Source organism: Papio anubis, chromosome 10 (assembly GCF_008728515.1).
Source record: "Papio anubis isolate 15944 chromosome 10, Panubis1.0, whole genome shotgun sequence".
Taxonomy (NCBI): domain Eukaryota; kingdom Metazoa; phylum Chordata; class Mammalia; order Primates; family Cercopithecidae; genus Papio; species Papio anubis.
The window spans coordinates 116,196,530-116,223,973 of NC_044985.1; the positions used below are offsets into that span (position 1 = coordinate 116,196,530).

General features: G+C 53.5%; 1 protein-coding gene and 2 pseudogenes across 2 annotated transcripts; 1 reads left to right on the top strand and 2 right to left on the bottom strand.

Moving 5' to 3' along the window:
* Window positions 1-138: 138 nt before the first annotated feature.
* On the bottom strand, window positions 139-12,096 carry LOC110740450 (annotated as a pseudogene).
* On the top strand, window positions 12,042-16,570 carry LOC101003546 (alkaline phosphatase, germ cell type). The gene is made up of 10 exons (XM_021924133.2): window positions 12,042-12,895; window positions 12,978-13,086; window positions 13,200-13,315; window positions 13,505-13,909; window positions 14,154-14,288; window positions 14,388-14,460; window positions 14,591-14,725; window positions 14,807-14,998; window positions 15,218-15,334; window positions 15,460-16,570. Exons 1-10 carry the CDS (start codon window positions 12,593-12,595, stop codon window positions 15,753-15,755), a joined length of 1,881 nt encoding a protein of 626 aa, XP_021779825.2. The 5' UTR covers window positions 12,042-12,592; the 3' UTR covers window positions 15,756-16,570.
* Window positions 16,571-20,208: 3,638 nt separating this feature from the next.
* On the bottom strand, window positions 20,209-26,581 carry LOC101003901 (annotated as a pseudogene). The gene is made up of 4 exons (XR_001893744.3): window positions 26,438-26,581; window positions 26,268-26,354; window positions 24,916-25,735; window positions 20,209-24,350 (listed from the first exon to the last, which is right to left on the bottom strand). The product of XR_001893744.3 is annotated as an endothelin-converting enzyme-like 1 (transcript).
* Between the last annotated feature and the right edge of the window lie 863 nt (window positions 26,582-27,444).

Sequence of the window (27,444 nt, forward strand, 5' to 3'; positions counted from 1 at the left end):
GCTCACTTCAAGGTCCGCCCTCCAGGTTCACGTCATTCTTCTGCCTCGGCCTCCCGAGTAGCTGGGACTACAGGCGCCCGCTACCATACCCGGCTAATTTTTTGTATTTTTAGTACAGACGGAGTTTCACCGTGGCCGGGTACGGTGACTCACGCCTGTAATCCCAGCACTTTGGGAGGCCGAGGCGGGGAGATCACGAGGTCAGGATATTGAGACCATCATGGCTAACACAGTAAAACGCCCTGCACTTTTTACAGCAGCCGGTTGAGGTCCCATCGCGCCGCGACTCCCAGACGCTCCGCCGCGCCGCCCAGGTCCCAGCCCCCGCAGTCCTCAATGACCTCCAGCGTGGGGCGCGGGCCCAGTCGCTCGATCTCGCGCATCTCAAAGCACGAGCAGAAGGCGGCGCGCACCTAGTGCTGGGCAGCGCCGGCAGGAGCCGCAGGCGCTCCTGATTTTGCTAGCCGATGGCCGCGATGGTGCCATGGATGAGGTTGTCGTCGGGGATGGCGTGGCGCCACAGCCAGCAGCCGCCAGCTAAAGAGTAGAAGTCCTGGCATGGGTCGATGCTGGCGTCCAGGTTGGCGGCCAAGAAGTGAGCGGCGCGCGCGGGACAGGCGCCTTCGGGACAAGCGCCGCCGCCCGCCGCGACCGTCCCAGGTACTTGAGCGCCAGCACAGCCGCCAGGATGGCGCAGAGGCCGGCGGCGAACACCAACCAAACAGCAAGCTCACCTAGCGCCACTTCCAGCGCTTCAGCCTGGGCCCTGTGGCGCTACGCCCGAGGGAAGCCTGAGCGCAGGGAGGCCCCGTGTGCGCCCCCACGCGCCGCAACGGCTCACTTACTTGACCTCATCGTAGTGCGCCATCAGCGAATACGGTGGCTCTATGGCGCCCAGGCCGCCGCGGTGCAGTCCTGGGCCACCTGGGCTACAGGATGCGCGTGGCCGCTGGCCTCGTCGTGGGCCTCCGCGTGGCCCCCGGAGCCGCAGCTGCGGGAAGGGTAGAGGCGAGTTCAGGAGGCGCAGCAGACCGACGGGGCTCCCGGGCACCACGAGGTGCAGAGGCCCTAGCTGCGGACCTCATTCACTGCGGAAACCAGGGACCAGGAGGGCTCGGCGGGGCCACCACCCCCACGTGCAGTGAATTCTTCTCCCCTGTCCCCTCCCTACACACACCTGCGAGCCGCAGGGTTGGGAGGGCCCTGATGGGAAGCAGGAGGCGCCGGGCACGAGGCCTGGCATGTAGTGAGCCTTCATTAAAAGGCCGTCGCTCTTCCCTTCGCCTTTCTTGTCCACGACCTGCCCCAGCCAAGGCCGGGTAGGGTGGTGGGGAAGGAGCGGAGGCTGGAGTGAGGAGGTGCGGTCGGGGTGCCTCTCTGCGGCACTTTCAGCTCTCCCAGCTGGGTCCAGACAGACGCTCCACAAAGCAGCCAAGGAAACAAACTCTGTCCTAGCGGAAGTCCGCGGGATCGACCGCTCCAACCCCGCTCGCTGGCTCCTGTTAGGTGGCCCGACGGCCCACCCGCCCCTTCCCCAGAGGGGAGCGCCAACGCCCCACGGTTGCGGATCCACAACGCACCTCCTGGAGGGCCCTGATGGAGAACCCGAGACCGGCTCCGTCCGTCCCCCACTCCCACTTCCGTGTGGGTCCCCGACCTGAGCCACTCCTGGCTTCAATAGGTTCTCCCCAGAACCCAAACTTGGGTGAAGTTTTACCTCCCACGGGGCATGAGCTCTTCGGTTGCGCCCCACTCCTGGAGCCGCGCGGTGCAGTTCCCGGAGCCCGAGAGCCGAGCCCGGGAGCCGCAGACACAACCGCAGCCAGAGCTGCAGCCCAGAGTACTTAGACGAAGCTGGGAGGCTCCGCGCAGCGGCGGCGATGGTGGCGAAGGCTGCCTGGATTCGGCGCCATATACGGGGCAAGTGCGCACCTGAGCAGGACCCGGCCCAGCGGGCCCCCTTGGAGCCAGAGCGTGAGCCTGAACAGAGCTGCGTGGGCAGCCGCTGTCTCCCAGCGCCCTTCTCTGCAGCCTAGCCGCCCGCCCGCCCGCCAGTCCAGCCGTGTCCCGGACCAGTGAGGGCAGCGGATACTCCCGGGAGGGGTCCCTTCGGATCCTGCGTCCCCACGCCGAGCTGCCCACCAGCCGGCTAGAAAGGGGCTGGAGCTACGCAGTTCGCGGCCGTCCTGCCCCAGCCCACAGCCCTGGAGCACCGGGCTGGAGCCCGGAGAGGACCCCTCCTAAAGGATAAGGGGGCGCTGATGGAGTGCCTGGGCTGCCCGCACAGCGTCTTCGCACCTTCACCAGGGAGCTTCCTTGTCCTCCTGGGAACCTCTGTCCAGATCAGCTCTCCCCGGGGCGTCTGGGCTTCTGGTTGGCCTCGCTCTCTTCCAACAGCTCCTGACCCAGGGAGAGCAACGGAGCACCCTGCCAGAAGAAGGCCTGGGGCCGCGAGTGCGGCCCCTATGGTACCAATGCACAGTTGACCCAGAGCACAGCAATCGCAGCCTATCAGAGGTGACATGGGTTTAGCCTCTGACGGTCACCCTGCACAGACTGCCAGTAAAGAGGGGTCCGAGGCTCAGCTCCTTGGCTCCCCTGCAGTGTCTCCAAAAGGGAAGCTGAGGCTGTGGGTCAGTGGGTGATGCCAGTGGTCCAGGCTCCAGTTCCACCTTGCGCAAAGGCCTTCCTAACCTTTCACCAAAAAATACTTCTGCAAGGACATCTGCCCAGCAACTGCCTGTCCAACCTCAGACTGGTGCCACTCATGTCCTTGATCCTTGTAGCCAAGGATAAGTATCTCAAAACAATCCTGTGATCCTCCTCCATTTTCCTTTTAAAACCTTTGTCTTCCTTCACCTCCCTAAATTCACACGTACTTTCCTATGGCCTGCTGATTCCCGTTGCAATACCTATTTCCAAAGAAAGTTCATTTTATTTTAGAGTCTTTCTGTATTTGTTATGCAGTATCACATAGTGGAGCCAGAAGTGGGACCGAAGTGAATTCAGCTTGGGCGAATCAGAGTCTCCTGGAATCTAACGCAGCGTTGACTGAGCCCTCTGCAGACTGCCCTTTCCAGGAGTTGATTTTCTGTTCTGGTGAATCTCCTCAAGTACCCAGACTCCCTCCCTTTGGTCAGTTCCTTTTTACTTTATTCTGGATGTGATTTGGTTATAATCTTAAACAAAATACCTTGCATCCCTCCTGAGAGTATAAAGGTTGGGTTCCTTTTTCTTTCTCTCTCTCTCTCTCTCTCCCCTTCTCTCCCCTCTCTCTCTCTCTCCCTCCCTCCCTCCCTCCCCCCTTCCTTCTTTCTTTCTTTTTCTTCTTCTGCTTCTTTACTTTTGGCAAGCACTTTCTGGTGTAAAGAGAAGTGCCCTTCTGGTTTGAGGACTTTGAGTTCTAAATAATTTATGCTCTGTCCATGAGGCAAGTCTTTCCTGGTGAATTAACTTTTGGTTCTGCATGCCTGGCTGAATATTATGTTTGATGTGCACACCTTGATTGAAATTTTGTGAGCGTTCTGATTTTGGTGTGGTTTCCCATGTCTTTAAGTGATTTGGCTCTTTTTTTTTCCTTGCTTGTTCCTGAACATCTTCTGATCATCCCACAGCAAAAATAAACATAAATAGTTTAGCACCATAGTAAACGTAAAAACACACATAACACACGGTGAAGGTCGGCCCCTCGAGGTGGCTCCTGCCTGTAATCCCTGTACTTTGGGAGACTGAGGTGAGAGGATGGCTTGAGCTAAGGAGTTGGAGACCAGCCTGGGCAACACGATGAAACCCCGCCTATACAAATAATACAAAAATTAGCTGGGTGTGGCAGCACCCACCTGTAGTCCCAGCTATCAAGAGGCTGACGTGGGAGGATTGCTTGAGCTCAGGAGGTTGAGGCTCCAACTCCTGGCCTCAAATGATCCACCCACCTCGGCCTCCCAGAGTGCTGGGATTACAGCCGTGAGCACCTTTAGCATTTGCAGTGTACATTTTCCCCTGGGTTTGCAGGTGAGGTAGGATTATACCTGTCTCTGCTAGATGCTTCCAGGTCATAAAACTTTAAACCCAACCTAAAAACAGAATGATCTTTGTTTGTGGAGTTCTTTAATAAATAAAACTAATTTAGTATTGCTGCTTTAATGAAAACAGCTATCTTACAAGTTACTGGCAAAATACCTATTTATTTACCTTTAAGGTTCTTAGGTGAACATCTGAGAGTCACAGGCTACAAAAATCGTAAACAGGAAAATAACCTAAAATGAGAACTAGCTTTGTGTAATATCTCAGTATTCAGAACTAATGGGGATATAGTTGTTAAAAATATAAATTAGGTTAATGTAAATGGCATAAATGTCTATAAATAAGCTTTTCATAGAATTTGAGATTTTTTTGTTTGGTTGGTTGGTTGTTTTTTGGCAGATTCTCTCACTGTGGCCCAAGTTGGAGTGCAGTAGTGAGATCTCGGCTCACCGCAACCTCAGCCTCTGGGTTCAAGGAATTCTCCTGACTCAGCCTCCCAAGTAGCTGGGCCTACAGGTATGTGCCACCATGCACAGCTAATTTTTGCATTTTTAGTTGAGACAGGGTTTCACCATGTCGGCCAGGCTGGTCTCAAACTCCTGGTCTCAAGCAATCCTCCCCTCTTGGCCACCTAAAGTGCTGGGATTACAGGTGTGAGCCACCGCGCCCAGTCAGAATTTGAAATCTTTTTTTTTTTTGAGATGGAGTTTCGCTCTTGTTGCCCAGGCTAGAGTGCAATGGCATGATCTTGGCTCACCGGAACCTCGTCCTTCTAGGGTCAAGGGATTCTCCTGCCTCAGCCTCCTGAGTTGGGATTACAGGCATGCACCACCATGCCCAGCTAATTTTTGTATTTTTAGTAGAGATGGGGTTTCTCCATGTTGGTCAGGCTGATCTTGAACTCCCGACCTCAGTTGATCTTCACGCCTCGGCCTCCCAAAGTGTTGGAATTACAGGTAAGAGCCACTGCGTCCAGCCAGAATTTGAACTCTTAAAGTCATGTTATGTTACATTAAGTGACAGATACTCATTAAATATAGGGATCATTTCCAAATAAGATAAAACACAAAAACGTAAATTGCCAAACATAAATATAAGTATGTTTGTGGCTTCTTAAAATTTTATAGAACTACCAAATATATTGCGGTTGTACTGATACACATAAAACAGTGATGTTTCTAAAATTATAAATGGTTCTCATCTGTAAAACGGTGATATGTGATGGTCAGTTGGCCAACATGATGAAACCCTGTCTCTACCAAAAATACAAAAATTAGCTGGGTGCTGTGGCGGGTGCCCATAATCCCAGCTACTGCAGAGGCTGAGGCAGGAGAATAACTAGGAGGTGGAGGTTGCAGCGAGCTGAGAGTGCGCCATTGCACTCCAGCCTGGGTGACAAGAGTGAAACTCCTACTCAAAAAAAAAAAAAAAGAAAAAAATGTTTTTTTCTTTTGCTTCCTAGTTTTTCACTAGAAATTAAGATTGCTAAGAGTTAAAATTTCTAATTAATCTATACAATTCGGTGGACCAAGTGTACCAAAAAAAATGATGCATTTTTGATCAGAAAAATTATTTAAAATGTGTAAAAACATGTTTTTGCTTTATTTGGTATTGTTGTATATTTAAAACTTATTTGAACTTTTTATAAATTAAGAAAAATAGAGAGAGGATTCTGCTATGCTGCCCAGCCTGGTCTCAAATTCCTAGGTTCCAGTGATCCTTGTGCCGCAGCCTCCCAAGGTGTTGAGTTTGCAGGTGTGGGCCACTGCACCTGGCCAGAATGTGTTCTTTATGGAAATAAAGGAATAATTTTGTCAAATTTGAAGATTATATAATGTTGTCTCAAAATATGGATTTATGAACAAAATAAAAACAAGATTGAAAGGAACCAGTAAGTAGGAGAGAGATGTGAAGAATGTTACAGGTATGAAGATATAGTTTTGGTAAAAACAGTTAAAAAAAAAAAAAAAAAAGGATCTTGTATGGTAAATTTTCTGTCCTAAATAAAATGACTTATTACTTAAGAAAGGAGAAGTTTAGGTCAAAGCAGAGGTCTAAGCATGTCATGGAATTGCTAAGTCATGAAAGGTTTGTGAAGGATGAATTTGTGAAAGAAATTTTTGTACGTGATCAAGTTGGCTAAAATTAGAAGGAAATTATTTATGAGTCTTTCTAAGGATTGAGCTTTCATATTAAAACTACACTGAGGATGGGCATGGTGGCTCATGCCTGTAATCCCAGGAGTTTGGGAGGCCAAGGCGAGTGGATCACTTGAGGTCAGGAGTTGGAGACCAGTCTGACCAACATGGTGAAACCCCATCTCTACTAAAAATACAAAAATTAGCCAGGCATGATGGCACATGCCTGAAATCCCAGCTGCTCTGGAGGCTGAGGCAGAAGAATCACTTGAATTTGAATCTGGGAGGCAGAGGTTGCAGTGAGCCAAGATTGTGCCACTGTACTCCAGCCTGGGTGACAGAGTGAGACTCCATCTCAAACAACCAACCAACCAACCAACCAACAGCAACAAAAAAACCCTACACTGATATTGTCCTCTGATGGCTCTAGAAGAAAGAAAAAGAAAGAAAGAAAGAAAGAGAGAGAGAGAGAGAGAGAGAGAGAGAGAGAGAGGGAGGGAGGGAGGGAGGGAGGAAAAGAAAAAAAACTACACTGATTAAAAAACCAAAAATCTGCTGCCGCGTGTGGTGGTTCATGCCTATAATCATAGCATTTTGGGAGGCTGAGGCAGGCAGATATCTTGACGTCAGGAGTTCGAGACCAGCCTGCTCAACATGGGGAAGCCCCATCTCCACTAAAAATACAAAAATTAGCTGGGTGTGTTGGCAGGTGCCTGTAACCCTAGCTAGTTGGGAGGCTGAGGCAGGAGAATTGCTTGAACGTGGGAGGCGGAAGTTGCAGTGAGCAGAGATGATGCCACCGCACTCCAGCCTGGGCGACAGAGTGAGACTCTTTCTCAGAAAAGAAAGAAAGAAAAAAAAAAAAGCACACCTAATAATTTGGTCCCCTGTGTTAGTACAACAAAGTTTTTTCTTGAAGTATAGATCTGCTCTTAGAAAATCTGGAAGAGTTATTAATTTTTACTCCTGAAATATATTTCATGTCGAAACTGAAGCTTTCTTTCTTTTTTTTTTTTTTTTCCTGAGACAGGGTCTCGCTCTGTCATCCAGGTTAGAGTGCAGTGGCATAGTTTTGGCTCATTGCCACCTTGACCTACTGGGCTCAAGGGATTCTCCTGCCTCTGCCTGCTGAGTAGTTAGGACTACCAACTACTGTGCTAACTTTTTTGTATGCAACACCACACCTGGCTAACTTCTTTATTTTTGTATGGACAAGGTATAAGAAAATTCCAACATTGGATAAAACTATTAGAAATCTAATATTTCACCAGGCATGTCACTCCATGATTATGTGGTATGTCGCAGACATAACCAAACTTCCTTGTCAATTGCTAATTACAATAAACTATCATCAGATTTTTTTTTTTTTTAATATAAGTAGAGGCTCTCTGTCACCCAGGCTGGGTTGCAGTGGCATAATCATAGCTCATGGCAGTCTTGAATTCCTGGGTTCAACTGATGCTCCCACCTCAGCCTGCCAATTAACTGGGACTATAAATGCGTGTCACCATGCCCAGCTAATGTTTTTATTTATTTTATTTTATTATTATTGTTATTTATTTATTTATTTATTTATTTATTTATTTATTTATTTTGAGACAGAGTCTCGCTCTGTCGCCCAGGCTGGAGTGCAGTGGCGCATCTCAGCTCACTGCAAGCTCCGCCTCCCTGGTTCACGCCATTCTCCTGCCTCAGACTCCCGAGTAGCTGGGACTACAGGTGCCCGCCACCACGCCTGGCTAAGTTTTTGTATTTTTTTAGTAGAGTCGGGGTTTCACCGTGTTAGCCAGGATGGTCTCGATCTCCTGACCTCATGATCTACCCACCTCGGCCTCCCAAAGTGCTGGGATTACAGGCATGAGCCACTGTGCCCTGCCATGTTTTTATTTTTTATGTAGACGGGATCTTGCTATGTTGCCCAGGCCGGTCTGCATTTCCTGGTCTGAAGCTGTCCTCCCAAAGTTCCTTCCAAAGTTCTAGGATTGCAGGTGTGAACCTCCATGGCAGGTCTGAACTTCAATCCTATTTTTAAGAAAGGCTATTCAAGGTCTCTGTCATCCATAGTATTGTCCTTCCCTGAAAGCATCTCCAATCAGATGCATGGTAAAGATGTTACCAAGTACTCTTAGGACAAGTTTCTGATAACTTTAAGAACAAAGGACTAGGCTGGGCTCGGTGGCTCATGCCTGTAATCCCAACACTTTGGGAGGCCGAGGCGTGTGGATCCCTTGAGGTCAGGAGTTCAAGACCAGCCTGGTCAGTATGGTGAAACCCTGTCTCTACAAAAAAAAACAAAACAAAAAAAGACTTAGCTGGGCATGGTGGCAGGTGCCTGTAATCCCAGCTACTCAGGAGGCTGAGGCAGGAGAATCGCTTGAACCTGGGAGCTGGAAGTTGCAGTGAGCTGAGATCATGCCACTGCACTCCAGCCTGGGCAACTGAGCGAGACTCGGTGTCAAAAAACAAAACAAAACAAACAAACAAAAAAAAAGAAACTTGGCTGGGTGCGGTGGCTATTGTCTGTAATCCCATCAATTTGGGAGGCCGAGGCGGGCAGATCATGAGGACCCCAGAAAGCTCAGCCTGAGGGGAAGCCTGTGGGGGTGGTGGGGAGTAGGGCAGGGCAGGCAGAGGCTGGGCAGCAGGTGAGATCCTGGATTCTGGATTCTGGGGCACAAGCCTGGGGTTTGAGATAAACAGGCCTGAGTGGAGAAGGGGCTGCTGTGGTTGGGCCAGGGTGGGTGGAGCTGGAGGAACCTTTTCTTCTTGGACCAATTTTTGAATTGTGCTGCATAACATGGTACATCAGATTTACCTCCTTTATCATTTTCAAGTGTACAGGGCGGCAGTGTTGAGTAAACGCACAGTATTGTGCAGCTGATCTCCAGAACGTTCTCATCCTGCAACCCTGAAGCTCTGTCCCCACTAAATCCCAACTCTAACCCTAACCCCAACCCTAACCCATTACCCCCTCCCCCAGTCCCAGGTAACCGCCATGCCATTTCTGTCTCTAGGAATTTGACTCCTATAGGGACCTCAGAGAAGTGTGTTCATGTGCATTTGCCCTTTTGTTGTTGTTTTTAAGAATCTTATTTTACAGGAGACAGTATTTGTCCTTTCGTGGTTTTCATATTTCACGGGGTGTAATGTCCTAACCGTTCATCCATGTTGTAACAGAATCTTCTTCAGGACCTCCTTGCTTTTCAAGGCTGCATGGTATTTCATTGGGTGGATGATCCCATTTGGTTTCTTCTACCTTTTGGGCATATATATATTTGAATGTGTGTGTATATATATATATTTGGGGTGTGTGTGTATATATATATATATATATTTGGGGGTGTGTATGTGTGTGTATATATATATTTGAGTGTGTGTGTGTATATATATGTATTTGGGGGTGTGTGTGTGTATATATATATTTGTGTGTGTGTGTGTGTGTGTGTGTGTGTATATATATATATTCATTCCAGGCTGGCCTGGAACTCATGAGCTCAAACAATTCTCTGACCTTGGCCTCCCAAAGGCTGGGATTACAGGTGTGAACCACCATGCCCCGCCATCCTTTTGGTTATCCTTGTTTTCAAAATTTTTCCAAATTTTATTAAGACTGTGATAACTGGCTGGGAGCAGTGGCTCATGCCTGTAATCCCAGCACTTTGGGAGGCCAAGGCGGGCAGATGCCTTAAGGCCAGGAGTTCAAGACCAGCCTGGCCAACATGATGAAACCCTGTCTCTACTAAATATACAAAAAATTATCCGGGTGTGGTGGCATGCATCTATAGTCCCAGCTACTTGGGAGGCTGAAGCAGGAGAATCACTTGAACCCGGGAGGCAGAGGTTGCAGTGAGCCAAGATCATGCCACTATACTCCAGCCTGGGTGACAGAGTGAAACGCTGAGAAAAAGTTTTTTGAAAATGAAAAAAAAAAAACAAAAAAACACTGTAATAAACCCTTGGATTGAAAAAGTTTATAATGATAACTTCTACAATGTAAAAAATTAAAAAGTAAAAAGAGTTTAAAAATAAATAAATAAAATTATCAATGAATCCCAATCAGAATAAATATAAAGTTGAAAACCACACTAAACCAATCACTATATTATTTAGGAAAACATGCATATGTGGTAAAAAACAATCAACAGCAAAGTCAAGATTAACCAAAATACAGGATAGTTGTTACCTCTGGGGAGAAAGGTGGGAGACTCAAAGGCTTTAAATGTCTTAGTAAATCGTTTTCTCAAAAAAGATTTATCCCTAAGAGTAAATAAGGGTTTATTTTTGTTATTCATCTTAAAATGGAACAGATGGAAAATATTTTTTTGCATGACCACAACAAATGGAAAATATATTAATGAAGTTCAGTCATTCTTCTTCTGTTTTACTCATAATAACAGAAGCCAGAAACCTGAGAGTTACCCTTGACCACTCCCTCACCAACCAAGTCCAATTAATTTTCACTTCTAATCACACCTATAATCCCAGCACTTTGAGTGGCCAAGGCGGGCAGATCACTTGAGACTAGGAGTTCGAGACCAGCCTGGCCATGATGGTAAAACCCCATCTCTACTAAAAATACAAAAGTTAACCAGGCGTAGTGGCTCATGCCTGTAATCCCAGCTACTCAGGAGGCTCAGGCAGGAGAATTGTTTGAACCAGGGAAGTGGAGGTTGCTGTGATCCGAGAGCACAACATTGCAGTCCAGCCAGGGTAACAGACCAAGACTCTGTCTCAAAAAAAAAAAAAAAAGGATTACTTTCTATTCTTCCCTACCCACAGCACCAAATCCTGGCCCCAGCCACTGTGATTCTCACCAAGAACCCAAATCCCTCCCTCTTCCTTAACATCCCCGCTCTAATGCAATCTCCATACAGCAGACAAAGCCAACACTTGAAAACATGATTAACTTTGTCTTCAACTTGAATCTCCCTCACCACCCTCCTTTTCTATCAGAAGCAGCAGAGAGACAAGTACATTGCCCAAGGCCACACAGCAGGACATGGCAGAGACAGGATTCAGAATCTACTAGTCCTGACAGTTCACACGTCTCCTCCACCCACTATCCCACCTTGGATGATCCCGGAAAAGGGATTGCCCTAACACAGGGTAATCTCGGACAAGAACAGACGATTTCCTGCAATCACCACTTCCCTTCCTTTATCGGCCTAACTCCTAGTTATCCCTAATTCTGAGCTCAAACCACACTTTCTAGGAAAGGCCTTCCTAGGCCCCTTGTCCTGTTCCAGCAACTCCCCACAATTTGACGGCCAGCACTTTGTACATCTCTAAAAACATTCCTCTTCAACTAGATTGTGCCCTCCACAAGGGCAGAGGTCTGTTTTGCCCACGATTGTGGCACATGTCACATACCCTTGAGCACTCTGGTTCCTCTCCAAATCCATTTCTCCCAAATGTGGGCCCAGATTGGTGGCTCAAGTCTGGAACCCTAGCAGTGTTGAAGGATCGCTTGAGCCCAGGAGTTCAAGACCAGCATGGGTAACATAGGGAGATCCTGCCTCTATACAATTTTTTAAAAATTAGCTGCACGTAATAGAAGATAATGGGAGGTTGATGTGGGAGGATTGCTTGAGCCTGGAGGTGTGGTGTGATTGCACCACTGCACCCCAACCTAGGTGACAGAGCCAGGCCCTGTCTCAAAATAATAATAATAATAATAAAACAGAAAAAAAAATGATGACAGGATATTTGAACTGGAGAAATACTTTTTAACTCAGCCTGAGGCTATCAAAACATCTGATCCTCATGTGAGAGGCTACAGTTCTGGGCGTGCTCAGGGCCCATGGAAAACAGAGTCGGCCCAGGCACCTTCTACCTGTGCAAGGGAACAGGTGTCAAATTCAAGTGCACAAGCTGCTCTGGAAGACCCAGCCCAGGCCTGGCTGGCCGAGGGCACTGGACTTTCCCCCACCTGCATCGTCCAAACATTAGTGCAAATGCACCCGCACAAACATACACAATCACACACAACACGTGAGCAGTGGGCAAGACTGGCCAGGCCCCACTCAGTGTTGTCACCATTGGCCCCATAGCCGCCCACAGCCCTAGAGCTCTGGGCCCAGATTCCTGCCAGCCCCCGCTGTCCAGGCCAAGGCCAGATGATGGAACAAGGGGGTGCCAGGGCAGCAAATCCCCCACGTGCCCCTTTCCCACAGGGCGCAGGCTCCTGGAATCAGAAGGCTGAACCTAGTCCCTGGCCTGGGCTGTGTGCTTCCAGCCTCTTCTCCTCTCCACACCAGAACAGAGCCTGGCTCCAGCTCCCAGGAAATACAGGAAAAAAAATGGGTAAATGAACGGGTGACAGGGTGTCTTGTTCCACATAAGACACAGTAAGCAGGGGGAGGGGGAGGGGCTCCTGGCTGCAGGATGCACCCCACACCGTACCCAAAACCCCACCCTTCCCTGGGGGACACATGGTCCCACCCCGAGCTGTCTTTCTTAGGACCCCAGCCCCAGCTGAACCCAGCCACACCCTTCCATTCCCTTCAGCCAATCAAGAGGCTGGGCGGGGTCAAGTTGGAAACAAGGGGAGGGGCCTGGACACAGTTCTCCTTGATTTAAACCCAGGGAGCCTGGAGTGCAGCTCATGCTCCATACCCCGGATTCCCACCTCGCCACTCTCCTGCTGCCCTCCAGACATGCGGGGGCCCTGGGTGCTGCTGCTACTGTTGGCTCTGAGGCTACAGCTCTCCCTGGGTGTCATCCCAGGTAATGAGGCTCCCCTAGCTGCCCCTACACACAGGGCACCCCCCAGCCCAGGCTGACCTGATCTTTGCTCTCCCCTGGCCAATTGAGGAGGAGAACCTGGACTTCTGGAACTACCAAGCAGCCGAGGCCCTGGGTGCCGCCAAAAAGCTGCAGCCTGCACAGACAGCCGCCAAGAACCTCATCATCTTCCTGGGTGATGGTGAGTGAGCAAGGCCTGTCCAGCCCCGCAGCCCTCACAGCCGCGGTGCCCAGATTATCAGTGGTTCCAGGACAGCCCTGGGGCCCAAGCTTCACACACTTCTGCTCCTTCAGGGATGGGGGTGTCTACGGTGACAGCTGCCAGGATCCTAAAGAGGCAGAAGAAGGGCAAACTGGGGCCTGAGACCCCCCTGGCCATGGACCACTTCCCATACGTGGCTCTGTCCAAGGTAAGGGCTGGGCCACCTTAGAGTCTTCAAGCAGAGAAGGGTATCCTGGCTATGGAGTGCGGTAGGACGGAGGGACCCTAAACAGCTGGGCCTCCAGTAAGGAGCTGGAGGCAGTTGGAATCCCAGAGGACAGAGATCAGGGTCTGTGTGTCTGCCCCAGAGAAGAGCTCAGACTGTCTCTGTCCCTAGACATACAGTGTAGACAAGCATGTGCCAGACAGTGCAGCCACAGCCACGGCCTACCTGTGCGGGGTCAAGGGCAACTTCCAGACCATTGGCTTGAGTGCAGCTGCCCGCTTTAACCAGTGCAACACGACACGTGGCAACGAGGTGGTCTCCGTGATGAATCGGGCCAAGAAAGCAGGTGAGCTGGGGCCCACTGCGGGATCAGGGCCAGGTCACAGACCTCTGTCACCCTTAAGGAAGTCAGTGGGAGTAGTGACCACCACACGGGTGCAGCACGCCTCACCAGCTGGAACCTACGCCCACACGGTGAACCGCAACTGGTACTCGGACACCAACGTGCCTGCCTCGGCCCGCCGGGAGGGCTGCAAGGACATCGCCACACAGCTCATCTCCAACATGGACATTGACGTGCGACCCCAAGGCCAAGGGTTGGGGCTGGGCAGAGAGTAACAGGGGGCATCAGCTCAGACCCAGGCAACCAACAGCCTGATCTGGGTCAGCAGGGTCTGGAGGTGGGGTTGGGAGCATAGAAGGTGCAGCCCAGGCTGGGCCATTCCCACAACCTTGGGGAAGGGAGCCAGGAGCTGTGCAGGAGGAAGTGGCACAGGGCCAGCCAGGCCCCAAACCCACGTGCCCTGTCCTCTGTTCCCAGGTGATCCTGGGTGGAGGCCAAAAGTACATGTTTCCCATGGGGACCCCAGACCCTGAGTACCCTCATAACTATAGCCAGGATGGGACCAGGATGGATGGGAAGAACCTGGTGCAGGAATGGCTGGCGAAGCAGCAGGTGATGGGGGCTGGCGGGTGCAGGAGGCACAGCAGGGGGAGGGCAGAGGTGTGGGGCTCAGGGCTGTGGGCTGAGGCCTGGCTCTCTCCCTCCCTGCAGGGTGCCCGGTACGTGTGGAACCGCACTGAGCTCATGCAGGCTTCCCTGGACCCATCCGTGACCCACCTCATGGGTAATGACCCCCTTCCTGCCCTGGCATCCCTCAGACAGCCTCAGATGGCACCTTCTGAACCTGTGTACACGTCTGCCAGCACCCTCCCACCCCCAGCCTGCCAGTCACCATGGGACCCCTTGTCCCACAGGTCTCTTTGAGCCCGGAGACATGAAATACGAGATCCACCGAGACCCCACACTGGACCCCTCCCTGATGGAGATGACAGAGGCTGCCCTGCGCCTGCTAAGCAGGAACCCCAGCGGCTTCTTCCTCTTCGTGGAGGGTGCGTGGTGGCCCCTGGGGAGTGGGGGTTGGGGTTTGGAGCAGGGCAGGTTCAGCACCACCCTCGCTGGCCTTCCTGCAGGCGGTCGCATCGACCATGGTCATCACGAAAGCAGGGCCTACCGGGCACTGACTGAGGCGGTCATGTTCGACGACGCCATTGAGAGGGCGGGCCAGCTCACCAGCGAGGAGGACACGCTGACCCCCGTCACCGCTGACCACTCCCACGTCTTCTCCTTTGGTGGCTACCCCCTGCGAGGGAGCTCTATCTTCGGTAGGCCTGGGGAGAGTGGCAGGTGCTGCTGCATCAATTACGTGGGTGAAATCTGAGCCTCAGTCTCCTCCTCTGTCAAATGGGAGTAATGCTGGCACCAGCCCTGTAGGGTCTCCTGAGGACTAAGCCCCTGACCAGGCAAAAAGTGGCGGTTCCTAGCACGTGGGAGGCACTCCACAGCTGTGTTCAGCTCAACCACAGGGACCCCTCTCTCTGCAGGGCTGGCACCCGGCAAGGCCCAGGACAGGAAGGCCTACACGGCCCTCCTATATGGCAACGGTCCGGGCTATGTGCTCAAGGATGGCGCCCGGCCGGATGTTACCGAGAGCGAGAGCGGTGAGTGCCGCGGGGTCGCCCCCTGAAGGGGACCAGGGTGCCAAGGATGGGGGACTGGCGGGAAAGGGTCACCTTCTGTCTGCCTGGAACTGAACCTTCCTACCGGAACTGAACCCTCCTACCAGGGAGCCCCGAGTACCGGCAGCAGTCAGGAGTGCCCCTGGACGAAGAGACACACGCAGGCGAGGACGTGGCGGTGTTCGCGCGCGGCCCGCAGGCGCACCTGGTTCATGGCGTGCAGGAGCAGAGCTTCCTAGCGCACATCATGGCCTTTGCAGCCTGCCTGGAGCCCTACACGGCGTGCGACCTGGCGCCCCCTGCCGGCACCACCGACGCCGCACACCCGGAGCGGTCCGTGGTCCCGGCGTTGCTTCCTCTGCTGTCAGGGACCTTGCTGCTGGGGACGGCCACTGCTCCCTGAGGGCTCTGTCCCTGGGGCTCCTACTTCCCCATCCTGGTGTTCTCCTGCTCCTCACCTCCAATCGTCCTGCCCAGCCTCCACCTGGAGCTGTCACCCCCGGAGTCACCACACAGATGTCCTGCCATGGAACCTTCCCCTCCCAGTGCACCCTGGGGACTGAGCCGTTGACACCATGCCCTTTGCTGTATCTTGCTCTTCAAATTTTGGCCCCAACTCCAGGGACTGGGGATTTGTGCCTGGCAGCTGCCTGCATTTCAGGAAAAGAGGAGGCTTAGACCACCCAGCCCCAGCCCATATCCTGAGGTGGATCAGGCAGGCTCTCTCCCCGGGACATGAGGCACCCAGACCTAGGGCCCCCTGTGCCTTTCTTAGCTTCCGTCATGGCAGCACCTGAGGGACACAAGGATTGGGTGCATCAGGATGCCTGGAGAAGCATGGCTTCCTGCCACCCTGCAGGCCAAGGAGGCTGCTGTGGTGGGGATCCCCAGGGGGGCTTTGACACCATCCTCTGCTGTCCCTCCACTGGGCTAATGCTACACCCCTGCACCCCTCCTAGGGTGCAGAGAGGCTTGCCCCAAGTCACAGCCACTCAGATGCTCGAAGCCCTCCAAGGTCCATTCCAGCACCCAACTGAGTTCCGAAGAGCACCTGGGAAGCTCTGGGTGCAGGATAGCAGCCCAGAGTCCATGGCCCCTCCCAGGCCATCTGGGCACTGGGCATGGATTTCTCAACAAGGAAGACTATTACCTCCCTTCCCCGGGCCTCCATTCTTCTAGGAAACACAAAGCAATAATAAAAGGAAGTGTTAGACAGTGTAATGCCAGTACTGCTTCCTAGGAGAAAAATCGTGAGTGCCTGTGGGCACGGTGGCTGGAGGGGTGGATAATGCAGGCCGGGAGGGGCTGCTGAGGAGCAGACGATTGAGCAGGAGACCTGAACAGAGCGGGGCTTGAGCAAGGCGGCACAGCAGTGCAAAGGCCCTGGGGCAGCGCCAGCAGGCTGGGAGGCCAGGGGCTGGATCAGAGGATGGGTAGATGGGGGAAAGCCTGAGGGGTCAGGAGGGTGGGGGACATGGGGGACTGTGAAGTCTTAGTAGAGGGGTGTGGTTGGAGGTCTTTGAGGAGGGCTGTGACCTGCCCTGGCTGGGAAATGAGCATTCTGGCTGCTGCTAGGAGGAGGGTCTGGTCTTTTGGGTAGAGGGTGGGGGTGGTAGAGGGTAGAAGGTAGAGTTGAGAGCTGGGGAAGGAGCTGACTCCAGGTGTTTCTGACCTCCCTCCGAAAGCATTCTGCAGCACCCATCCCAATATAGCCATACTTAGTGAGTATCACACTTGCCCCAAGAGAATATTGAAAAGAATTAAATAAAGGTGAAATCAACCACATTTTCCAGCGAACTTTACACTATTACAAATTTATTTGTACATTTACAACGGTACAAGAAGCACTTTGTCAACATGGTGAAATTCTGTCTTTACAAAAAGTACAAAAATTAGCCAAACTTGTTGCCCGTGTCTGTGGTCCCAGCTACTCAGGAGGCTGAGGTGAGAGGACTGTTGGGCCCTGGGAGAGTGGAGGCTGCAGTGAGGTGTGATCATGTCACTACACTCCAGCCTGGGTGACAGAGCAAGACCCAGTCTCAAGGAAAAAAAAAAAAAAAAGGATTTTGTGCTCACTAGAAATACTAGAATGATTGAATATTTCATTTATGAAAATTGAATTAACATTGTAAGACATCTATTTGCCAGGCGTGGTGGTTCAATGCCTGCAATCCCAGCACTTTGGGAGGAAAAGAGGTTAGGATTGCTTGAGTTCAGGAGTCCCAGACCATCCTGGGCAAAATGGTGAGAACTCACCTCTACACATTTTTGTTTAGTTTTGAAGCAGAGTCTCTGTCTCCCAGGCTGAAGTGCAATGGCAGGATGTAGGCTCAGTGCAAACTCCACCTCTTGGATTCAAGTGACTCTCCTGCCCCAGCCTCCAATGTAGCTGGGATTACAGGTGACTGCCACCAAGACAGACTAATTTTTGAATTTTTAGTAGAGATGGGGTTTCACCATGGTGGCCAGGCTGGTCTGGAACTCCTGACTTTACGTGATCCACCTACCTTGGCCTCAGAAAGTGCTGGGATTACAGGCATGACCACCATGCCCAGCCCCAAATTTTTAAAAAAATTAGCCAGGCCAGGTGGTACGTGCCTGTCGTCCTGGCTACTTGGGAGGCTGAGGTGGGAGGTCACCTGAGCCCAGGGTAGTCGAGGCTGCAATGAGATGAGATTTCGCCGCTGCACTCCAGCCTGGGCGACAGACCGACACCCTGTCTCAAAACAAAACATGTATTTGAGAACCTGGGTTTCAGGACAGTTTTTTCAATTCTGGGTTTCAGTGGCTGTTACAAAAATATGGGAAGTGAACAGAAGATGGACTCCATTAGCTGGCCTTACTAAATTATCATACTCCTTGTTAAATTCCATCCATCAAATATGCAAAGGTTTCTGGTAAAATCCAGCTAGTATATTTCTGTCTTCCCGGTTGTCAGTTAGTTCCTCTTTCTAACCAATGCGGAGGTGCTGCATGATTATATTTTATATGAGTGCTCACACCCAAGGACTTCTATTATTTAAAACTAGACAAGTTTAAAAATAGATTGTTCTGGAATTAGATTATTCTGTTCTCTAGGTTTTTGTTTTTTGTTTTTGTTTTTCATGTGTAGGTATAAGGGCTTATCAGTCAGCTACATTATTGACCACAAAATCAAGTGTCATGAAAATATTTCCAAACTTCTATTCAAAAATATGCCCTTTCCTTAGCATGAGCTTTCACGGAAAGATAATTACCTTCTCTTTGGACACACAGGAAGTATATTTATATTTTCCATCTTTTCATGGTACGCCTAAAATGGAGAGCTTTTCAGTTCAAAGTCAGCAAACTGGATTGTAAGAAGGAGGGAGGGAGAGTTAGGAAGAGAGGGAGAACTCAGGACAAGTGGGTTCGGTACTTTGTCATTTTGCAACTCATTCTATGTGGCCAGAAAGTTTCCATGGTTGCACCCACTCCCCTTACCAAGTATCTTAAAGTTTTTACTTATGTTTAAGTTTAAGTTTCTATTATGCGGCAATCTAAGCTTTACAAAATTAACCACCTTCTGCAGCATCCCATGTAGGCTCCAGGCTGCTTCTTTCCTGTGCTGATTAGACTGGGTGTGAGCCAGTGAGTGAGGGGTAAGGGTGAACCTACCTCTGCATGCTGATTCGTATCCAGAATGCTTTTTCTGAAAAAACGCTTTCTGAGTAGCTGTTCCATCTGTGGTTGCATTTCCACCATTTCCTCATAATGTTGTTTTTATTTGATTTTTTTATTTTATTTTATTTATTATTTATTTATTTTGAGACGGAGTCTCGCTCTGTCGCCCAGGCTGGAGTGCAGTGGCCGGATCTCAGCTCACTGCAAGCTCCGCCTCCCGGGTTTATGCCATTCTCCTGCCTCAGCCTCCTGAGTAGCTGGGACTACAGATGCCCGCAACCTCGCCCAGCTAGGTTTTTTTTTTTTTTTTTTTTTTTTGGTATCTTTTTGTAGAGACGGGTTTTACCGTGTTAGCCAGGATGGTCTCGATCTCCTGACCTCGTGATCCGCCCGTCTCGGCCTCCCAAAGTGCTGTGATTACAGGCTTGAGCCACCGCACCCAGCCAACACTGTTTTTATTTAAAAAGGCATTTACTGTTGGCAATACATCTTGTCTGCTATATCTTCTCTTTAGTGGCTCACACACACTGACAGAAAAAGCGGTTTGTTTATTTCCTTATTGGAACAACACCTGGCAAATACCTTCAGCTGAGCCATGTTGGGAACATCTGTGCCTTCAGCCCACTGCAAAGCAAACCGCCCACACTGGGTACTTGGCTCTAACGCGAGTTTCTTCCAATCTTTGGCAGTGTTTTCTCTATATCTTCCGACGGTGTTTGCTGACAAAGAAATGCCTTTCGGTTTGTCAACAGATCATTTACTGCTCATTGTTTCTGCCATTTTTCCTGCAACAGAAAGAATTAAGTTTCTCCCTGGTGGTAGGTGTTTTTAGTCTCACGCTATCATGCAAGAAACTTTAAAAGAGCTTTCCAAATATTAGTCATTGCGTATGGAAATATCAAGAAGTACTGGATTGAACTGCACTTAAATTTAAACATTGATGGGAAAAAATTACACTCTTTCTTCGGTTCTGAAAGCTTCGTTTGGCCGGGCACAGTGGCTCACGCCTGTAATCCCAGCACTTTGGGAGGCAGAGGTGGGCGGATCACCTGAGGTCAGGAGTTCAAGACCAGCCTGGCCAACATGGTAAAACCTTGTCTCTACTAAAAAATACAAAAGTTAGCCGGGCACGGTTGTGCATGCCTGTAGTCCCAGCTACTTGGGAGGCTGAGGAGGGAGAATCACTTGAACCGAGGAGGCGGAGGTTGCAGTGAGCTAAGATCTTGCCACTGCACTCAAGCCTGGGCGACAGAGCGACACTCCATCTCAAAAAAAAAAAAAGCTTAGTTTTAGACACCTTGCCAACCATGAGGATTTCACACTGCTCACAAGTAATTAGTAATACCTCCAGGAACAAAGGCCCAGGGCAAACTTCAGCAATAATCACAGAGTGCAGGAAATTCAGAGTTTTGTTTGCTGATTTTTTCTTAATACTTTATGTTTGCTGATTTTTTATTATTAGGAGCTAACATCTGGTCAGGTCTGTACCCCTGGTGACATGCGCGCTGCCAGGAGTAATAAGGAATTCTCAGCTCTCCCTTCTGCTGTGGTTCATCTGCTCTAGATTTCTGGTGTTAGTTGCAGATTCTTTATAGGAATCTTGTGTGAGCCTCTTGGCCCTTTTGGAGGATGAGGTCGGTTAAAACTAGATCATATAATCCGTCAGTCCACTTAAGCAGACACACTAAACTCTAATATTCTAAAACTCTAAAACTCTAATACTCTAATACTCCGCAATTTGCTGAAAGCTTGCCATCTGGAGGGCATACTGTGTCAACCCCTGGCCTGAGGGCCTGAGTCCCTTACTCTGGGACACCCAGGAACCACATGGGGTGGGTGCCTGCATGAAAGGTGAAGGCACCAGCATGCAGCTCGATATGAAACATGAGCTCCTGGGGCGCTCACTGCCCAGGGCTGTGCTGAGGCATGTGGTGAGCCCAGCAAACAGTAAGCACTCAGGAGGGCCTGATGTCCCTTTAACCAAACCCCAAGGTCCAGGTTAGTCTTGAGGTGCTTGCAGCCTAGGCAGGCCTGAGCAACTCCTTGTGAGCAGGGGCGTCCCACTCCCCGCAAGATTCAGACCCCAGATGGCACCACAAGTTCAGTCTCCACCAGATCCGAGGCCACCTGCCCGTTGAGTGCCTGTGAGCCCCTGCACAGTTCCAGTGATGGGCACAGGAAGCCTCATGATCGGGGAAGAGGAGGATGCTCCCTGCAGCCTCTCGAGAGGACTCAAGGGGGATCCCAGCTGTGCCCTTCTGGCCTGGGTGCTGACGTTGCATCTGATGATGCCCTGATCCCACTGGTTCTAGGAATAGGCCTCCCCACTGGGTTAGCATCTGTGTAACTGGCCTTTGCCCTCCTCCCAAGGGGTCCCCAGATGTCTACAGTGTGTGGGATTTACTATGTGGGACTTGCAATTGTACCCTCTGAGCTAAGGGGGCCCCAGGGCCTACTGACTCCATCTGACCAGAGCTTCCTCCTTTGCTACCAGGGCATACACTGGACCCCAACACCAAGAAGCAGCTGAAGTTCCTCGTTATAGAAGCTTGCCACCCGGGATGCCACCAGGCATGCGGGTATGTTATGTCTTGGTCACTGAAGTCAGGTCATAGAGCCTGGACTGCAGGACATTCTGTGGTTACACTACAGGGAGGGTGTAGTCAGTGGGAGACCTGCCCACATTTGGACCCAATAGGTGTAGAGACACACCCTGTACCCATCTGGTTCTTGTTGGGTAGATAGAAGGCAATGAGCACTGTGGGGGGAACAGCCACCTCTGTAGGAAGGTCACAGAGCCCGGACTGCAGGACATTCTTGGCAGCCCAGCCACACCCATCTCCTGACAAAATACTTTCTGTGCCACCGCTGAGCTAGGCCACCACCCTCCCGGCTACTACCTCATGACCCTCCTCTGACCCCCCAGCTCTGGGCCAGGCACCCATGTGGACTTGTTCACCTCCTGCCCATTCTTCTTGACTGAAAGCTGGATGCTGAAGCGGATGCTGTTCAAGATGTTCTTGTAGTAGGTCTTCTCGTGGACCTTAAACTATGCGGGGCACGGGCAGCACTCAGCCACAGACCAGGGCAAGGCTGCAGACAGCGCCACAACCTGGCCATCCAGGCCCTCCCAGGTGCCATTAGCAGAGGGGCTGTGGTCAGGCTGGGCAGGCAGGGACACAGTCCCATCTCATACTCCTTGTCCACAGACCCAGTTTGAGCAGGAAGTCTGAGTAGCCGACCATCGCCACCATGTACTGAAGCTGCGGGCCAGAGGGCAGGTGAAGGTGGCATGGGGCCTCAGGACACAGCGTCCCTGCCCACCCCCGCCCACCAAGGAAAGGAGTACTAGGCCAGCCCCGGAGTGGGCTTCACGGTGGGGGAGGCAGGCCTGGTCAACTCCACGAAGGCCTCTTTGTCCCTTTTATTCTCTTTCACTGGCACACAGGAGGTGCTCAGTCAATGTTCATGGGACCAACCGGTGGCACTGGGGGCCCCTCGCCACGGCCCCAGCAGCTGTTCTGGTCTCCACGCAGTCCAGCTCCTCCAGGCGCTGGCCCTGGAGGTACTTGATGTCTTCCACCAGCTGCCACACCTGCAGGGTCAGGGGTCGGGGAACAAGGGTCAACCCAGCAGCCTTTCACTCTAGTCCATCATTCCTGGCACGAAGGAGTCTTTAAGTACCACTTGCTAAGCCCAGAGCTCGGTGCTAGGCGCCAAGAGGACACGTTGGAGGCAGGAATCTAGACCCTTCCCCTCCAACAATAAGCTCACAAGCTAGAAGAGGCAACAGCTGCAGCAACCACCATGGGCATCCCTAAGGAGATGCCTCCTGAGCATGGCTGAGAAGGTGGGCAGGGGCCTGGCGGGGAAGGCCACCTGCCACTGACAGACCAGGAGGAGGAGTCCTGCGGAGGAGCAGCCTGGAGCCTCAGAATGGGCTGAGGCCTAAGCGGGGCCTGGTACCACTGCCTGCAGTGGGATGTGTGGGGCTCCCCACGCTAGGACCATGGCCTCGGGAGGGCTCCACCCTCAGTTCAGCACAGCCTCCCCACCCTAAACCAGAGCAGCCCACCTTGGCTGAGGCGGGCTGAGAAGTGTTCATGTACAAAGAGGGCATGAAGCGCCATGCCAAAGTGGTGGTTGGCCTGGCTCAGGCTGACCCGGACCAGTTCCTGTGGCTTGTTACTGTCCTCTATCTCCCGTGCCAGCTTGTGCAATGCCTCATGGAATGACACGAACAGGTGCTCACTCAGGACCACCACCACGCCCCACACAAGGTAGTTGTGCAGGATGCTGGGGGCCAGATGAAGCCAGTGGGGTGTCCAGAAAGACATTCATATGGGCCACCAAGGGCACCACCCCGGCCTGTACTCCTCAGCCCGCGACTGGACCCAGCACCCAGATAGTCCCTCAAAGAAGGGGCAGGAGGTCATCCCAAGTATGTGGAGGCTGGAATTGGAGTGTGCTGAGCTCAATGACACAGTAAGACACTCTTGCTACTGATGCCAGCCCCTGATGTGATGGGTCAGGGCTTGAATCATTTCCTGACTTGCCATGGGGAGATAGCATCTGACCTTGAGGGTGACTGTCTGACTCAGAACTGGCCTGCAAAGGCCTCTGTTCCTCCCCATGGTGGATAGACACCACGAGGCTCTCCCAAGGGTGGTGCAGGAACAGCAGAGCCGTAGCCACACTTTCTCTTTCCAACCATCCCTAGGTGAGGAAACTGCAGCTCAGGAAGCTCCCAGCCCTGCCCAGGGCCTCGGAAAGCAGAGGCGAGAGCTAGGATCGGATCTTCGGGCTCTGGGTCCTTTTTGAGTGCTGCTTCCTTTAATGTGACTACTGGACAGAAGAGGAGGCGGAAATTCATGGCACACCCAGCAGGCAAGTCCAGGGGGCAGGGGAGGGGCCTGGGCCATATGGGGAGGTGATCTTCTGCAGCTGCCCCAGCGTCACCTTTTTGTACATGGAGCTGATATCTGGCTGGAAATGATCATACTCTGACAGAGTGATCTGGGTGGGGGTAGAGATCAGGGCTGAGCCAGTCTTGTCCCATGGTCCCCTGTCATCAGCTGTCCCCACTACAGCCACAGGGTCTCCTTGGCCTTCTGCTCTACAGCGTCAGCACCCAGGAGGCTGAGCACTCGCTCCATGAACACACTGTAGGCTGCCAGTATCTGCACCACGGGAAGGGGCTCCTCCAGGGACACGGACAGGCCTAGTCTGGGCCCACCCCTCCTGGGGCCCCAGGCCTTCTCTGCCTCCCCATCCCATGTCCCAGCACCTTCTCACTCGCCTTATCCTGAGCGAGGTACAGGGTCCTCTCTGGCAGGTTGAGCCCATCCTGGTCAATCTGGGGAGGGAGACAGGGGCCAGAGGTCAGAGGTCCACATGCCAGACTCCCCAGACAGATGGAATTCTCACCCCAATGCCCAGAGAGCGACCAGACATCCATGAGGACAGCTCCAGAAGCACGCAGACCCCAGCCCCTCTTTCCACCAGATGAGATGACCAAAGCCCCATCCCCGACTGTCTTAGCCTACCCCTGAACGCCTGCACTTTCCCTACCTTTCGGGGGCACTTGCTGCAGTGCCGCACTGACAGTTGGGGTTCCTGGCTTTGGCGCCAGCCCCAATCCTCACGGAGATGTCAGCCCAGCCCGCCGGCGCATCCTCCCTCCCCACCCTCACTGCCTTCCAGAGGGCTGGGAAATTGCGGCTCCCACAGCTCCGCTAAACACCTCAGTTAACCCAGAGAAATTACTTGCGCCCTCCTCCTGCGCTCTGCCGCCAAGCGCTCCCCTCCCCTGCTTTCCCTTTCTCTCCTCTCGCGCGCCCTCCTCCCACGCGCAGGGACCCCTGGACAGGGACGCCCCCGGGTCCACGGCCGCTGGAGGGGCACTCGGGGGGCCTTCTCACGCGGATGATGTAGCGCGAGGAGTTCCTGTAACCTAGGCTGACCCAGAGGGAGAAGAGCGCTGCGGCGCTGTACACGCCCTGCCCCTTGTACAGCAGCAGGTTGAGGTCCCAGAGCGTCACGACCCCCGGATGCTCCGCCGCGCCGCCCAGGTCCCAGCCCCCGCAGTCCTCCACGACCTCTAGCATGGGCCGAGGACTCAGTAGCTCGATCTCGCGCATGCCGAGGCACGAATGGAAAAAGGCGCGCACCTTGCGCTGGGCCGCGCCGCCGGGCCTACCCCTGGGCCGTGCCAGCAGGCGCCGCAGGCGCTCCTCTTTCTGCTCGCGGATGGCCGTGATGGTGCCATAGGTGAGCTTTTCGTTGGGAATGGCGCGGTACCTCAGTCAGCCGCTGTAGGCGAAAGAGTAGAAGTGCTGGCATGGGTCCATACTGGCGTCCAGGTTGGCTGCCAGGACGCCGGCGGCGCGCGCTAAGGCCTTGCCCTCGGGGCAGCCCTCGGGACAGGCGCCGCCGCCCGCGACGACCGGGTCCAGGTACTTGAGCGCCAGCATAGCCGCCAGTATGGCGCAGAGACCAGCGGCGAACACCAGCCCCGACAGCAGGCTCATCTCGTGCAGGGTTCCAGCGCGGCAGCCCAGACCCGTCCCCGGTGGCGCTGCTCCTCCAGAGAAGCCTGGGGGGCAGAAAGGCTTCTTGCACGATCCCCGCGCCGCAGCAGCTCAGGTACTTGACCTACTGGGACGCGTCTTAGTGCGCAGTCAGCGAATACCGCTCTCCGTGGCACCGAGGCCGCCGCGGTGCAGCCCTGGGCCACCTGGGCTATGGGATGCGCGCGGCCGCTGGCCTCCTCGTGGGCCTCTGCATGGCCCCAGGGCCAAAGCTGCGGGAAGAGCAGTCAGGCTTAGGAGGCGCAGCAGCCCGACGGGGCTCCCAGGCACAGCGAGGAGAGACGCAGGCCTGGGTGCAGAGGACCCAGTTGCCGGCCTCATTCACTGAGGAAACCAGGGATGAGGAGAGTCTGGCGGGGCCACTACCCCGGCGTGCACAGTGGAGTCTTCTCCCCTGTCCTCCTCCCTGCACACACGTGTTGGACGCTGAATTGGGAGGCCTCTTATGGGAAGAGGGATGCTCCAGGCACGGGGTGTGGCATGTAGTGGGTCTTCATTGAAAGGCCATACCTCTTCCTTTCGCCTTTCTTGTCCACGACCTGGCCTAGCCAAGGTCAAGTGGGGTGGGGGAAAGACCGGAAGCTGAAGTGAGGAGGTGCGGTCAGGGGCACGTCTATGAGGCACTTTCAGCTCTCCGAACTGGACCCAGACAGACGCTCCGCAAAACGGCCAAAGAACCAAACTTTGTCCTCGCGGAAGTCCGCCGGATCGACCACTTCAACCCCGCTCGCTGGCTCCTTCTGCTCGGTGGCCCGACGGCCCACCTGCCCCTTCCCAAGGGGCACGCGCCAACGCCCCAGGGTCGCGGATGCACAACCCACTCCCAGCACGGCCGTGATGGAAAACCCGAGACCTGTCGCTCGCTATCCCCTTTCCGCTCCACTCCTGGCTTCAACAGGTTCTCCCTAGAATCCACACTTGGGCGAAGTTTCACCCACGTCGGGGCGCGAGCTGTCCGGGCGAGCCCAGAGTCCTGCAGACGCGACGCGCAGTCCATGGAGCCGGAGAGCCAAGCCTGGGAGTCGCAGCTACAGCGGCGAGGACGCAGACAAAGCCGGGAAGCTCCGCGCGGCGGCTACGAAGGTGACGGAAGTGGCCGCCACGGTGACCGCGGCTGCAGGGACTCAGGCGCCACTTACCCGGCAGGTGCGCGCCGGAGCCTGGCAGAGGCGGAGCGGGTCGGGCCGGAGCCGCTGCCTGAGCAGGAGAGAAGCGATGCGGGCGGCCGGTGTCTCCCGGAGCCCGCTGCCTTCTTTGCCGCCGCCCCAGCCCGCCGCCCGCCTGCCTGCCGGAGGGAGGGGACGCGCCGGCGGCTCCACCCTCCTCCGCCAGTTCCGCGCTCCCTTCCTTCCTCCTGCGACCCTCGGGCCACCTGGCAGCGCGGCGGCAGCTGGGACCTGGGTCGGGGGCCGCGGAGACAGGCTTTCGAGGGTCGTGCGCGGGCTACGGTGGGGACTCCGGGTCTAGCCGCGTCCCGGGACGAGTGGGAGGAGTCCCCTCCGATCCCGTGTCCCCACTCGGAACCTCCCACCAACCGGCTGGAAAGGAGCTGGAGCTACGCAGCTGGGGGCCGTCATGGCCCAGCCCACAGCCCTGGAGCACCGCCCAGGGAGGACTCCTCCTGAGGATTGAGGGGGCGCTAATAGAGTGCCTGGGCTGCCCGAACAGCGCCTGCGCAGAGCGCACCTTCACCAGGGAGCTTCCTTTACCTCCTGGGAACCCCTGTCCCAGATCAGCTCTCCCCGGGGTGTCTGGGCTTCTGGTTGTCTCGCCCCCTTCCCCTAGCCCCTGATCCACGGAGAGCAACGCAGAGCCCTGCCAGAAGCAGGCCTGGGGCTGTGAGTGCGGCCCGCATGGTCC